This window comes from Prinia subflava, chromosome 4, assembly GCF_021018805.1.
Source record: "Prinia subflava isolate CZ2003 ecotype Zambia chromosome 4, Cam_Psub_1.2, whole genome shotgun sequence".
NCBI classification, from domain to species: domain Eukaryota; kingdom Metazoa; phylum Chordata; class Aves; order Passeriformes; family Cisticolidae; genus Prinia; species Prinia subflava.
This window is the reverse complement of record NC_086250.1, coordinates 6,322,236-6,336,996: the sequence shown is the minus strand read 5'-3', so window position 1 is coordinate 6,336,996 and position 14,761 is coordinate 6,322,236. Positions and strand designations below refer to the sequence as shown.

The window sequence follows — 14,761 nt, the reverse complement described above, 5'->3', positions numbered from 1 at the left end:
TACTGTACCAAGTTACTCTTTTTTTATCCCCTGGGATACTGTAATTATTTTAGTACTATAAGTTTAACATCGATTTCGAGAAAGATCTAATGATGCCAATCATGCCTAACCTAAAGCAGACCATTTTTGCTGATGCTGTTTCTGCTTCTGTTGTATTTCTCTTTCTCTCCCTGAGAGTTCTGCACATGGACGTGTGCGTATGCACAGAATTTCAGCGTGCTAAGTGCTCTTAAAGCAAGGGCATGAAACTTTACTGTGATAAACTGTGGTGACATTTTCCCTATTGCAAAATTATCAGTTCCCATAAAACGCACTAGTCTGTGTCCCAAGAAGGATTTTTGTCAGCCTTCTGCAGATTGAATAAAGTGTAGCAATCCTGGGCAGAAGAAATCTTGCTTGCAGTTTCCATGAGCAAAAGTCATGACACTTTTATAAACTTCTTTATGTTTATAAACTTCTAATATAAGTTTATAAACTTTTTATGTTTATTATATTTATTGTATTTATAATTTATTATATTTATAAGTTTACAAACTTACACTCTTTTTTGCTTATATACCTATATATACTTACACATACTATATATATACTTATACATACTTTTATACTTATAATCTTTTTATAAACTTTAAGGTTTTATTAATTTTTAAGTCTGTCACTCAGCTAATTTATTTTGCAGCTCCCATCAATAACACTTTAAAAGAATCAAACGAGACAATAAAGAGTAAAGTTTCACTATCACTTCAGACTGCTGTAAAGCAGAATATTGTATTTCTGGGCTTTCAGGTTAAGATATGTAATAGATCCATCACACACAGACACACACACACTTCCAGAAGACAGAATGAGAATTTCAAATCATCCCAAGACAGCTGTCTGTGATCACACCTCTTCAAAACTGCCTTCTGCACTCTACTCACTGTGAAGGTGCCTTTGCTGTGGTCCAGCTTTGGCTCCCAAGCTTAAAATCTGTTAAAATTGGGATATCACTACAGCATCAGTACAATACAGCAAACATCATACTGCATGCACATAGGAAAGCCCAAGGAGTAGTTCTTTTAAACTTCACTTCTTAAAATATTTTGTCAAAACTGAAAATGCAAGTAGAAGGGATGAATGTTTCACAGGCACTTTGCCAAGCCAAATCTTCCGGTGTTCCTAGACAATGGACTGCCCTCAGATTATTTTCAGACTTGTTCACATTTTTTACTCTCTCACAAAGTAAAAATGTCACATCCAGAAAGTCAGGACAAGATTAACTCAGTAAAAATTAATATTTATACATCTGTTTTCCAAATTTCCCCTATTCTTTTCAGTTCTGAGTGATAATCCTTAGTCCCTCAATTTCCACCACCTTCCTGTGAACAGACCTGTTCTTCAGAATGGCCTGAGATGTTGTGTGGGCAGATGAATCCTTGATTTGGAAAATGCATTCTTGTGACTGGAAGCCCTCTGGGTTCCCTGATAGCTTGGCTATAGCCTGGATAGCAAAATCTCATTCTCTCTAAGTAGGTACTAACTCCCAGATACTCTGGCATCTCAGGTGTTGCAGCCCCATGCATTAAAGGGCATTATAAACTGGCATTATAAACTCTTACTCCCTGACAAAGGCTACATAAATAAAGTTTTATAATTCATAGCTTTAGATTCTTTATTCCCAAGGATGTTATCTTATGGGAATAGTTGCATGGAAAAAACAAACCAAATCAAACAACAAAAAACCCACAACCAAATCCAAACCCAAACCAAACAAAAACAAAACCAACCAACCAACCAAACAAACATATATACACTCACTGGTGATTTCAAGGATATGATCATAACAGTCAAATGTTAGCAATGGCTGAGGGAGTTCCCTAAGGAAAGTCTTCAGGATAACAGCAGGAATATGGATGTCATGATAATCATCAAAATTCACGGACTTGCCTAAAAGGAGAAGAAGCAAAAAAGGGTGTTTAATGGTATGTTTTACTTTGTCTTCAAACTATTCCTTGAAAACTGTTTCACAGAACATTTTGAACAGAAAATCTCTTGGCCTTCTGCTGCTGCTAACTCCTGATATTTTATTTTTTGCATTTTTCCTTTGCGTACAGTTTTATTAATTTTCCTGAAAGAGGTTCTCCTCATAAAGGCAATTCATAAAACGATTTCACAGGGAAGTCAGTGACTTTCAAAATTACTTCACTATTATTTCATAAATTATTAGGTAAAATTGTATCTCTTCTCCATAACCAGAGGCAAGATGACACAGAGACTCTTCACTTTGTAACTACAATAAAGTACATAGACTCAATATTTTTTATACTTTTTGTGAAAAAATATATCTTTTTTGACTCAAACCTCATTAGGTGTTACAGATATTCATACAGCTCTGGTATGTCATCAAGAGATGACTTGTTATTCAGTAAGCATTAAGTGCCTACTCACTACTAGTATTCTCTACTACAGATTTCCCTACTAGTGCTCTTATTGTTTTATGTTAGAAATGGCTTTGATGAATTAATTGCAAGAAATTGCATTTCTGCTTCACCAACAAAAGCAGGATGAACAAAGCACTCACACTGCTACTGGCAGTGGTATGATGGCAGCTTACCCTGGTTGTAGAGTTTCTGCACATCTTTGATAGTCTGGATGCTGGCTGACCTCCTGAAGAGGCCCTCCACTTGCAGTCCTGAAAAATAATTTAAAAATTAAACAACTGTAAAACAAATTTTAAAAAGAAACTGGTTTAAGGTATTTTGGTGCAGACCATTGCTCCTTCCACCTCCCTGGAAGCCATTGGGACTCAACGCTCTGCCTGTCCATGGTATTTTGAAATACCTGGTTCTAGTCTTGAGGCAGTTCTGAATTATTTATTAATATCCTGAAAGATGTCTGTCTAACATTGTGGACTAACTGAAATCTGACTTCATCTAGAGAAGAAAATGTTGAAAAAAGATCTCGTCTGGACCTCAGTTTTCAAGGTAAATTATTTATCTCAATTATGATGCAAAATGGAATGGGGCCAAGAACTGCCACTTTTCTTGAGTCTTGTGGTACTTCTTGATTTTGAGTTGGATAAAACTCTCATTTCCCTCTCCCTTTCCTTCTTTCCAGTTTACACTGTTTCTCACACCAACACATAATGTAATTTCACTCACATGTTGCCTGAACTGGAAATTCCTACTGGAAGCAGAGTCATCTAAAATATTAATCTATTCTGGTCTGACAAAACATAAAATTGCAGTTTTGAGAAGGTTGGCAGACTACCCACAGCCTTGGAGGCACTACTCTATGTTTCTATATAAGTGAGGAAGACCAGATTGATTTTTTTTATTTTTTCATGCAGGTGGTTAGCCAGACTGAAATATTCAAGTATTTCAATTAAAGTGCACATGGGGTTGTTTGCATGATCAAGAATCTTTACTGTGTTCTAGAAAAATTGAGTTATACATTAATGAAGGATACGCAATCATTCTTGTAAATTCACTCACTTCATACATGAAAAATCAGTAAATTTTAACAAAACTCCTTAATGAACCCATCCTCTAGTATTGTTCACATGAATTTAGGTCAGTAAACTAAAAGAACTGATATCATACCACTGAAGTACATTTTCACAGACAAGTTTCAGGCACTTTTGCCAAGGACCTCAAGCTCTGTTTGAAAGCACTCCACTGACCAGATTTAGAGGTTTGGCTGGAGTTCAGCTGAACACAGCCCCTAGTTACTTCCTAGGAATATATGCCCTTGCCTGCTGAATTGAGTATTAAAATTTTAGCCCATGCCCTCAGTTCTGGAAGGAGTATGACATCTCAAACTCCCATATCTAAGCTTTTTAACATGTGTGGTTACTAAAGGAACCGAGTATGATATATTTGACCCCTGGCTTTATTCTCCATCAGATTGTATTTCACTTAAATAAAGTTACAGCAAATAACATCACTGTAGTAAAACTGTTTCATTAAATTTATAGTACACCCTGTCTAAAAACACAGTTTGGGAAGCAGCAGCTGGGAACTGCCAGCTTGTCAAGGCGCTGTCCTCAGCAATTGTTTCCTGAGAATCTGCAGAATTTTATGCTGGTTGTCAGTGGACTAGAGGTGTTCTGTACAAACAACTCTTTCAGAAAATGGATATCCATAAATACTTCCAATTTGGTTTGCAGGAACTGGGTTAATAATTAATGTTTTTATCTGATGTGAATCTCGCTGTAAGGACTACAGTGTAATAAATATCAATTATTAACAGGTTTATGCCTTTATTGGCTAAGCTTTCAAGAGTCTTATTAAAGACATTTATTTGTAGCACAGACAGCAGCTGTACTTGTCTGGCTCTGCATCCCATCAACGTTACTGTAATGGTACATAACACTAAGCTCTTGCTGGTTATGTTTTTGGAGAGAGAAAAGCAACTTTTATCTTCATCTGCAAAAAGCTGGGATACAGGCAATATCTGCATTTACCATGCCAGGTGAAACTGAATCAATACACAGCAATTTGTTTGATCACACGTGGCAACAAGCCAGCTACCAAAGTAAATATACCCAGTGCTTTTTACATTTGTGGGCAACCCAGCTAAATGACAGCACAAATAATTAAATGTAGGTTAGTGCTATTCTCAGGGAAAAAGAAAAAGCCATCTTCTTCTACAGTTAATGAATTGCAACAGCAAGGGTCACATCTTTTTCTTCTTTCTTTTTCTTTCTTTCTTTTTTTCTTTTTCTTTTTTTGCCTATAAGATGCTCAGACCAGGAAATAAGAAATTAGAGCAATTCTTAAATCAATCCAGGTCCTAACTTCAAGTCTCTATTAAATAGAACTATAAGTAAACAGCAATTATGCTCTTGATGGGGGAAAACAATGACCCTGGGTGCACTGATGAACTGGGAAAAACATGAACTGAAAAGGACACTTTGCTTTAGAAGTTTGTAAATCTCTTCATTGCTCTTAGTGCTCTCTGTGTTTATGCTGGTCACAGGAAAGCTTCCCTTTGAGAGAAGGCATTTGTCACACAACATGAAAACAGCTTTAGAATATGCCCCCAACAAGGGTCTCATAACAAGCGATGGGAAAGGTCTCAGTTTGAGACAGGTTGGGAGGAAACATCCTGAAAGTGGTGTCTCCTCTGGAGAAATAGGTTTAGCCATACCCTTCCCCCACCACTGTGACAAGAATTTCTTGGTGGAAAGTGAGAGTGTGCACGGGGACAAGAATGAATAATGTTAGATAGTAAAACCTCCTCCCTGTGGAGAAAGCTGGCAGAGTCTGGAGTTCTGCTCAGCTTCTCCTGAGGTCTGGAGCTGGATGTGGTGTCCCTGCAGCCTCCCTGAGCTGCGGTGTGGAGCTCCCGGTGGTGTTCTGGGATTCTGCATCAGACTAAGCTGAACTCTTCCAGAAGAAGAAGCCACAGTCCCAGGGAAAACTTCTTGCCTCAGCTAACAAAAAGAAGCTAGCTAAAAGCAAAGCCTGTGTTCTCTCTGTCCCTCTCCTGAGAAAGACCGAGAGTGAGTGTGGGGGAATCTCTGTGTTTGAGCACAGACCACCAAAAGAATTCTCCTGCCTCCCCACCCTCTCCCAGCCCTAGCCTAAAGTTATGGGACCCATTTCTAGGCATAAAGCAGACAAGAGGGGATACAGTATCATAAAGTCACCCCAAGGCAAAAAGGAAGAAAGGGACCTGAGGCCTCTCATTGGATATTCCAATGTGATGGGTAGAATAGAACACAGTCTTACAAGCTTGGAAAAAGTACACAGCCTTACAAGCCTGGAAACACCTTCTCCAACCCTGAATCTCCCTTTTCAGACACTGGGGGAAAAACAACCCAGACCTTAGAACTACCCTAATTAAGCCAACACAACTCACACAGACTAAAACAAAATTAATCACTGTGTCTTCTTTTTTGCAGACAAAATGCATGCTAAACCCACCTGAGTCACGGGATGAGAAAACAAAATTGCCTGAAGGCAATCCAATCAAAGCATTCATTTTTGTCCCATCAAGAAATAATTTTGAAGCACTCAACTTTTGTTAGCAGTGTTCTTCGATCAAAACCTGTTTACAGCATGATCCCTAACAGCTGTCTCTGGAAAAAGACTTTTTCTTCTGTGTGTACAAGTTGAGCTGGTTTGCCATGAATAGCACGAATAACACAGTCCCTGCAGAATATCCACCCTGGAGTAGCAGTGCCAGAGCACTGCGAGGGGATGAGGGACAGGAGTTCTGATGAACAGTGCGTGTCACCAGATTCTGTCACACTGCAGAGCCTGTGGTGAGGTGATCACACAAACTGCCCCCTGCCCTTCACCAGAAAAACAGATACAGAGAGCAATGGACTTTTACTACCCTGCACTAAACTCCTCAGATCAAAAAGAGTGAAATTTTATTCTAAATATTAAGTGCCATACAGAAAAATGCAGTATATGACTAGTGAAGAAGCCATCTATATTCAATAAAGTGATACTGCGATTGAGAATGCAATTGAAAGTAATTATTTAAATGTTAGTAATCATAAATGAACAGGCACGCACTTCATTCCACATTGAAATAAGATGGCTTTCACCACAGTAGATGAAATTTCACAGCGCTGTGACACAACTGTGTCACACTCTGCATTTATTTACTGTTGCTAAAAATGCTTAGCTCTCCTCCTACTTGCCCCCCTTTTTTGTTGTCCCACAAAAAAAAGACACAGAAAATCAAAACTGATAAAGATAAATTAAAGAAACACATGCTGTCACATTGTTGGAAACTTGTCAAAGAATGGCAGACAAGAAAATTACATTCTTATTCTTTCAATCATCCTTGATTTGAGGGTTGCTGGCATCAAAAACCTTTGTTAATTTGTCTGCTTTCAGAAGGGAAATGGCAAAGAGTGAGCATCTGAATTCCTTCTGTCACTGCAGGTGCCTATCCTGAATAGCAGCACAGCTCCTGCACCAGAGCTGCTCAAGAAGTAAGAGTGGAGAATGGGCTGAAGAGATGCCACAGGGTCACGGATATTTCACAAAATCCTAACTGTGCTGATGGAGCAGGATTTTGCAGAAGCAGGATTCTGTGATCTAACTCAGAGTTTCCAAAACTTATTTCAAGTACACAGATGTGAAAATGTAGCAATGGAAGAAAGAGTGGAACTACTGCATGGAACTACTGCACCTTGGGTGAAAACCAAATCCCACTTCCTGCTAACTCTGCAAGGCTGAAAACTCTGCCAAAATCAAATGAACCAGGGCAATGACAGTGAATTTTTGTCACTTCCAGAAGACGAGGCGAAGCTTTCACTGTGCTTACGGCCACGTCTGGAGTGCAAAGAATGCTGCCAGTCACCCTCCCAGGGCTGTCAGCAACCCACAGGGCCAGCACTCAATGGAGATGGCACAACTGAGATATTCCAGATTCACAGAAGAGTTCAAATCACAGCAGACAGCAGGTACAACAGATACCTGCACACCTACAATCAAGTGCAAAAATGCATGTCTATCACCTTGGCATGGCAGGTACTTGGCTTTCAAGCATCAGCTGGCTGAGAATGTCAAAAAACACTCTATCTGACAAGGAATCTCTCTTCAGAAATGTGGTTTGTGGAAATCTCTTTATCATAGGATCTATCACAGCTCTGAGCAAACCTGGGCTTGGCTGGAAAATAACATTGATAGAGCCCTGGACCCTCCTTCCTAAGGACACAGAGGGATTGAGAGCTGGGGAAAAAAATAGTTCAGCTAAGAAGTGCTTGAATGTATTGGTGGGCAGCATTACTATGCCACTGATTTCTGAAGATGCACAAGGTAGGACAAGAAGTCTCATCATACTGGAGTCCATCCCTTCCAGGCTGTGCTGATGCTGCACTGAATAGATGAAATTTTAGCCAAAGGTGGACAAGGTTTGGAGAAAACTCAAGGATGACTGCTGCTTTCAGAATGGCAAATGTTTCATCTAGGAGAAATTCTGCAGTGATGAAGATGAGTTTTTTTTACAAATAACCATCATAACTTGTGTTGGTTTTTTTTTTCTCTTCTGCTCATTTGGTGGTGCTGCTTCAGAAAACTGTGGGTATCTGAGCTGGCTCAGCAATTGTTCAGGGAGAAGAGTATGAAAGTGGTGCAGCAGTGATGAGACAGAACACCCAGAAAGAACAAAAGCAAGACATACAGATTTTATGGCAGATCAATGCAAGAATAAATAGTTATTGGCCACTAACACAACATAATGATGGTCATAAACTTCCTGTTTCTTTAAAATCTTTAAATGGGCCCAAGAAAGTACAAGTATACACAGGCAAAAGTTTAACTTAATTAACATTTTAGTGGCTATTTCTCACTCAGTTTCTAGGTAATAACAGATGTAAGAGGTAATAATGTTAATGCCATGCTCATCCTCATTATAGCTCTCTTGACTCCTGTGATTAGTAAGGAAAAGGTATTTGCCTATTAAGATAAACTAAATGTATGGAAGGATGATTGTTTCATAACAATTTAAAACACACAAAAAAATCTGGCTTTCATCTGCAGATGGGACATGCACTGATATGCTACACAAACTCTAATTATCCTCTTACTATTATAATTACAGCAAAGCTACTCACTCACGTTCAACATTCTTAATGGTGAATTATTTACATTCCCTGTATTCAACCATAAAATGTGGTATAAGATATCTCTGCAAAGTTTTCATAATCAGCACACTCTGGAAACAGCACATCCAAAGAACTTTATGGGTCTGAGTGGAAATCCTGAATTTGGACCCTGAGGTATTACAAAAGGTCTATCAGGAACTCTCTGCCTACTGCAGAACTCTTCACCATTAACAGCAGAACTGGCCCCACTGCAGCACTTGGCCTTGGCTGCTGAAGGTATTTTAAAGTTAAATCAGCAATTTTTAGGGGCAAGGAGCCAGCTGTTTTGTACACAAGCATCCCCAAAGATGCTCCACTACTTGCACACTCTAAGGTGCAGTGGATATCTCCCTTATTCTCCCATATCCATCACTGATAGGGTTCATTTAAGATGTGAAATACACAACAAAATAAAGTGATCAGTTTTTTAATGTTCTTATTTACCCTGAGATAAACTAAAACACAAAAGAGCATAGCCTAGCAATGAGGGCAAATATCAATCTAGTCTGTCCTCAATTATATACGTATTATCTCACACTGACCTAATGGAAGCCAGGATTTCCCTTGAAAATCAGCAATAAAGCTGAGCTGCAATGTGATTTTTTGCCTGCCTCCTTTTGTGTTCACAATTGTGAAGCCTATTCAGTGCAAGTTTTTAAAAATGTTTGTAACTTATCACTTAAATAAACTGAAACTCAGACCAAACCCTGGTGGAAATAGTTAAAATGAACCCATATTAAAACACACATAGTTTGAATACTGAAAGCAAAAACTAGAATACATTGATTTTTATTGGAGATTCTACTTAATTCAAACATTATTATATGGGTTTATGATGCATATTTCAAGACACTCAGATTTGCTGTTTCCTAACTAATCCTAAGAGAAAAAAAAACTTGTTTAGTGTTTGGTTTGAGTTTATAGTTTTTAAGAAGACAGTATCAGACTTTTTTTTAATCATACAATAATCTGATAATCATTATTTTCCATCCTCTCATGGCAGCACCCAATTGCCACTGCAGTTCTCAGGATATAAACATATCATTAGCATATGTTATATGTTACATATATGTTGCATATTATAACATTTGCGATTGCAATCCTTGCTGTTCAGGCACAGAGTGTTACATATTTTCATACTATTGTTCTTGCTCAGAAAAACCCATTCTCCTTTGACACAGAACTCACCTTTACTTTTTAGATAGGATACAGTTTCCTTCATTACTGGGGGGATTAGTTCGCCTTTATTTTTGTCCTTTATACTGTCAGGGAGGAAAAAAAAAAGAAAAAGTAACACCCTTTAAATGGCATTTATAGACAAAGACACAAAAGACAGAACAGTCTGAGCAAAAACCTGAGAGAAATCTAAGAGCACATATACATTTAATTTTAAATTTCACAAGTGAAGGCATCTGTACCAGAGAAGAGATTTCTTCAGAACTCTAACAGGCACTGAATAAAACTCAAAAACTGAGACAAGTGACTTGGATTTCTATCCAAAGAGCCATTCCTAAACACTTATTTCATGCCAGGAAAGCTGTGTAACTGCCCCTGTGCCCAGAAATAAATAAGTGCTACTTGCTGGGCTGAAAGGGAAGCAAGGACAGAGCAGCAGAGTGATATTCCAAGCTAACTTTCTCCCTGCTTGAGACTGGTTTTGCTTAATTTAGTTCCCTGGCCTTGGCATGTCCCAGCTGAGCTGTGTTTAAGCTCAGCAGGCTGATGGGGGCACCTCTCATTGGATTTGCTTGGACACTGTTGGTGGAAGGAGTTTCCAGGCAAGGAAGGAGTTCACAGCAAATGCTTCACGTTAAGTCTTGGTCAAGGGATGCTGCAAGTTTAGGAAACTTTCATCATGCAGATTTTTCTCTGTCATTGTTTCTATTTAAGCCACAATGTATGTATAATTAAAAGGATATTCTACTGTTTATTTTGAAGGCAAAGCGATGCAGTGAGATTATGAATGCTTTTAATTATTTGAAATTAGGTTTCTTTCTCTTTCGTAAGTGAACAGTTGAGGCAAAAATATCAAGCATTTTTTGGATCTAGATAACAGAAAATTCTGTAATTATCTTCCTTATTAAAAAAAAAAAAAAGGGTTTTGGCAGTTTGGCAAAAGAGAGGGTCAGTATCTGCTGAGCATTCTGCTACACTTTATAGTAATCAACAACAAAATAGCTGACCAACCTCAGATTTTAAAGTAGACTTTGTGCTACCAGCTGAAGTTGCACCTGCAGAAAATAATGCTTCTTAAGGCCTTTTTCTTTTCCAAGTACTGTGATTTCTTCTCTTTCTGTCTAGGCTAACTAATTACTTTATCAATATAAACTAATTGATATTATGTATTTGATACAACTTCTATAACATCATTGCAAGGAAAGAGCAATCTAGTATTACGTTTTGTGTTTATACTACATGTAAAAACTACTTCAAAAGGAATGTTACAGCAACTAAGTCAGCATGGAGGGATAGGGAAATTGTCAAATCTCTCTTTCGTGCATTTGGTTTTTTCCCCATGCTTGTCAAGAGTTAAGATAAGTAGATTGGTTAACTTTGGGTCTCCATCTCAAGAGGTTGGTCACTCCCAGCTTTGCATACAGGGGATCCTCCAACAAGAAGACTCAGAGCAAGATCATGCCTTGGATACTGAATCTCTCTGTGGTTTTGCCTCTTACTCATAAACTGACACAGGAATTCACTTCATGCTATTTGGTGATTAAGCCATCAAATATTTTGGTTCCATTCATCACTCCAGGGAGACAATGCTGTCACCAACCAGTACAGTCTCTCCCATTCCCAGTTTCACTGCCCACCCAATCCTACCCTTCCTTTTTCCTCCTCTTCCTTTTCCAGCCTCTTCCCAGGCACTAAAGCCTGTATCTCTATTTTGCTATCCAGATTCTCCCATACTACAGTTTGTGCATCACTGCCCCATATGCTACAGAAAACACTGCAAGCTGCTTTGTGATTGTTATAAACACGTTGATACACCTCCCAGAGCTCTCTCTACTATTTCAAATATTAGACCAATCTGCTGTTTAAAAGGAAGCTGCAGAACTAATGAAGTTCTTCGCTGCTGTGGATTTCTATCCTATGTCCTACCTCTTTCCACTCTTGGTAATCAAAGATTATTTCCTTATACCAACTACAACCTCACTTCCCCTACAGAGTGTTTGCATATCCTCCCCTCACCACTCTGTCCCATATTTCCTCATAAGGTAAGGAGTAGCTCATAACTAATCACCTAAACACTAACTGCACCAGCATACCAAAGGCAAGACAAAACTGAATGTCTTCTATTCTTTCAAGCAATGATTTTTAAAATCCGGCAGTATTTGGGAAAGCTCTACTCCTCTGTCAAGTTTGGATGACATAAACTCAAAGCTCTTCTGTGAACCTTTTTAAAAATCAGTCCACTAACTGCTCTTTTTCAACAAAATACCCATATCAGAATCTAAAGTGTATAAAATTCAATGATGCTCTGTGTGTGGGTTAATATCACTTTGTGGACACTGCTGTATCTACATGTAACTGTTTAGGAAAGGGGAATTTTCCTTGCTGTAAACAAACACAGAAATTTTGCTTTAAAAATATAGCCAAATTTCACAAACCACGTTCACAATGTGACAATCTCAGACATTTGACCAAATAAATTCTACAATGTATGCAACACACTTGCAGGAAAGAAAAGACTAACAGCCAAGGAATTAATTTAATTTGGATAATCCTAAAGTATGGTCTTTCATACATTAGAAATTATAATTATTTGCTGCTGCTTGCAAGTGTAATATTTAGATGAAATGATCCAACTTCTTGTTCTTACACATTGGCAAGGCACCATTAATTTCAATACAAAACAGTTCCAGACCTGCTGCAGCAATGATTCTCTGCAGCATCATGATAACATGATAATGGCCAGAAGAAATGTTTCTGACCTGACCTGTAAGACCAAGTCCCACCTCAGCATTCCCCATCATCACAGACCTCTGAGAGCTGAACCTGAGGCTGTGAGTACTCCACAAAAAACCTAACTCATGAGAGAAGCTCCTGCCACCAGGACAAGTTCATGACCCAATCCTCGGAGAAGCAACGTGGAACAAAACACGCAGTGACTGTGCAGCCCCATTAATAAACGAGTCTTGCTAATAAACCACACCAGGAAGGAAGTTCTAGGGTCTCTTTGCACAGCAAGCAAAGTTGAAAAACCCCCAGTGAAATTATATCTCCCAGTAAGGGACTAAAGAAGAGCAGGGGTGGGAGATGAGATCAGTACTGAGGCCAACATTCTGGATGTCAGTGAGGAAAAGCCTGCAGCAAATCAAGGTAAGGGGGAAAAATGCACATAAATTTTAGCTTTTCTAAAAGGAGAGTTCTGACATACTGCTTGTGTGTCAAAGGATTTTATTTCATGTATTTAAACCCTAAACACTCAGAGCAGCTTTTATTAAAATTAGGCAAAAGCCTAACTCACTTAAATGGGAACATCATCAAGACTTTAATGTGCATGGAAGCTGTTACATCTTTATTATTGACAATTTAAGCTCATGGAACCCATTCTCAGCCTCTCTAAAGCTGCACTGATTGCATTTGCTTTCTTACAGCTGCTCACTCCAGAGGAACCAAATAGCAACCCAGCAGCTTTTTAAAAATGTTCTCTAATTATTATTGTTACCCATAAATGTGTTTCCTGTTTCAGAGTATAAATAGTAAACTGATTATTTACAGCACTTGCTCCTGTTGAGAACTAGTATATCTGTCAGAAAGGTACAATAAATAACTAGACTATAATTTGTAATAGTAAACCCTACACATCATATTTCTTTTTTCTAGGAAAAAGAAAAGGTACAGTTGCACAGCTTCTGCACTTCTACCATTTTCTACGTGATTCCAGTTTCCCTTGAAGGAAAGGTTCTGTTCTCAGTGAAATGAACAAGGATCTCAAGAAAAATGGTATTTTAAAATAGAACAGGATATTCCCTGACAGTCACATGCAAAGGATTGCTCCGTTCCTGCAGCACTGGGGTGAGCTGGGATTTGTATTTTCAGAGCATTTCACACTGTGGGACACAGCTTTCACTTCACTGGACCTAAAGTGACATAAAATGACTGGGACATTCCTTCAGTTAATGTTAATCAGCTCAAAGATCAATGAAATGACACCTCTGTCCTCTACTTTTGGATCCTGCAATCCATGTTTCTCCTGCCTTGTCCAGGTCGGTGGGATGAGCTGGAGAACACAAACTGTCACTGGGGATGGGGCAGTGCTATGAGCTATTTTCTTACTTTCTGCTTAAGTGATGAACATAACAGAGCTTTTCTACAGTGCTCAGCACAGCTTCTGGAAATGATTCACCGATCTCAGTTGTATCACAGCAATGTCAGATTCCTGAGAGATCTATTCTAGTAAACACAGTGCCAGGGAGGAGATCTCACTGTAGGATCCATGATCAGTTACTGAACATGTTACACACCCAGTGACTCATTTCTAGACAGCAGACAGTGTCCCACACAAGGCCTTCACACACAGTACTGAAATGTCATTAGGTGTTCTTGGCTGATGTCTCTCCCTTTGCTTTTCCTCTCCCTTTCATTTTCTCTCTGCTGAGGTGTGGTGGTGTGGATGGTTGGACTTTCCCCATTTCAGTATGTTAAACCTCAGTTGGACTCCACAAAGAAAGTTGGGACAGTGTAAGCAGAAACAAGCAGGTGCTGTGAAGGACTGTGACAGGGAAAAGAAGGACAGACGAGGGAGAGGATTTAAAGAGAGAGACTTAAGGAAGAAGGAGAGGGTGCTGAAAGAAGGATATAGGAAAGAGGGTTTTGAGGCAGAGAGAAGTTGAAAGATATATGGGTGGTTTACCAAGTAGGAAGGATTTAGATATGTGGAAAAGATGAAAGGCTGGTGGGTCCTATATTGTATGTTCTGTACAATGCTGTATGTTCTGTACACCCCCCCTTAATTGAAATTCATAAGTTCCCCTTTGGTCACATGTTACCTTTTCCCCTCTTCCCGCCACTGTGTTATCCCTCCCCTATCCCCTAATTGGTTCAAGGCTTGCAACCCTTCCCCTTATCTCCCAAGTGTCAAGGTTCCATTGGTTGCCGCAAAGAGGGACTCCCATTTCTCCTCCCCTACCCCGAAAGCATATAAGCTGGTGCATTTCTTTGTTC

General features: G+C 39.0%; 1 protein-coding gene across 2 annotated transcripts in view; it reads right to left on the bottom strand.

Moving 5' to 3' along the window:
- Window positions 1–14,761, bottom strand: part of ARHGAP8 (Rho GTPase activating protein 8) — a 57,452-nt gene that overhangs the window by 4,531 nt on the left and 38,160 nt on the right. For both annotated transcript variants that reach the window (XM_063395275.1, XM_063395274.1), the window contains 3 exons: window positions 9,779–9,852; window positions 2,594–2,671; window positions 1,798–1,926 (listed from right to left, as the gene is read on the bottom strand). In XM_063395275.1, coding sequence (XP_063251345.1) covers window positions 1,798–1,926; window positions 2,594–2,671; window positions 9,779–9,852 — 281 coding nt within the window. The remainder of the gene's footprint in view (window positions 1–1,797; window positions 1,927–2,593; window positions 2,672–9,778; window positions 9,853–14,761) is intronic.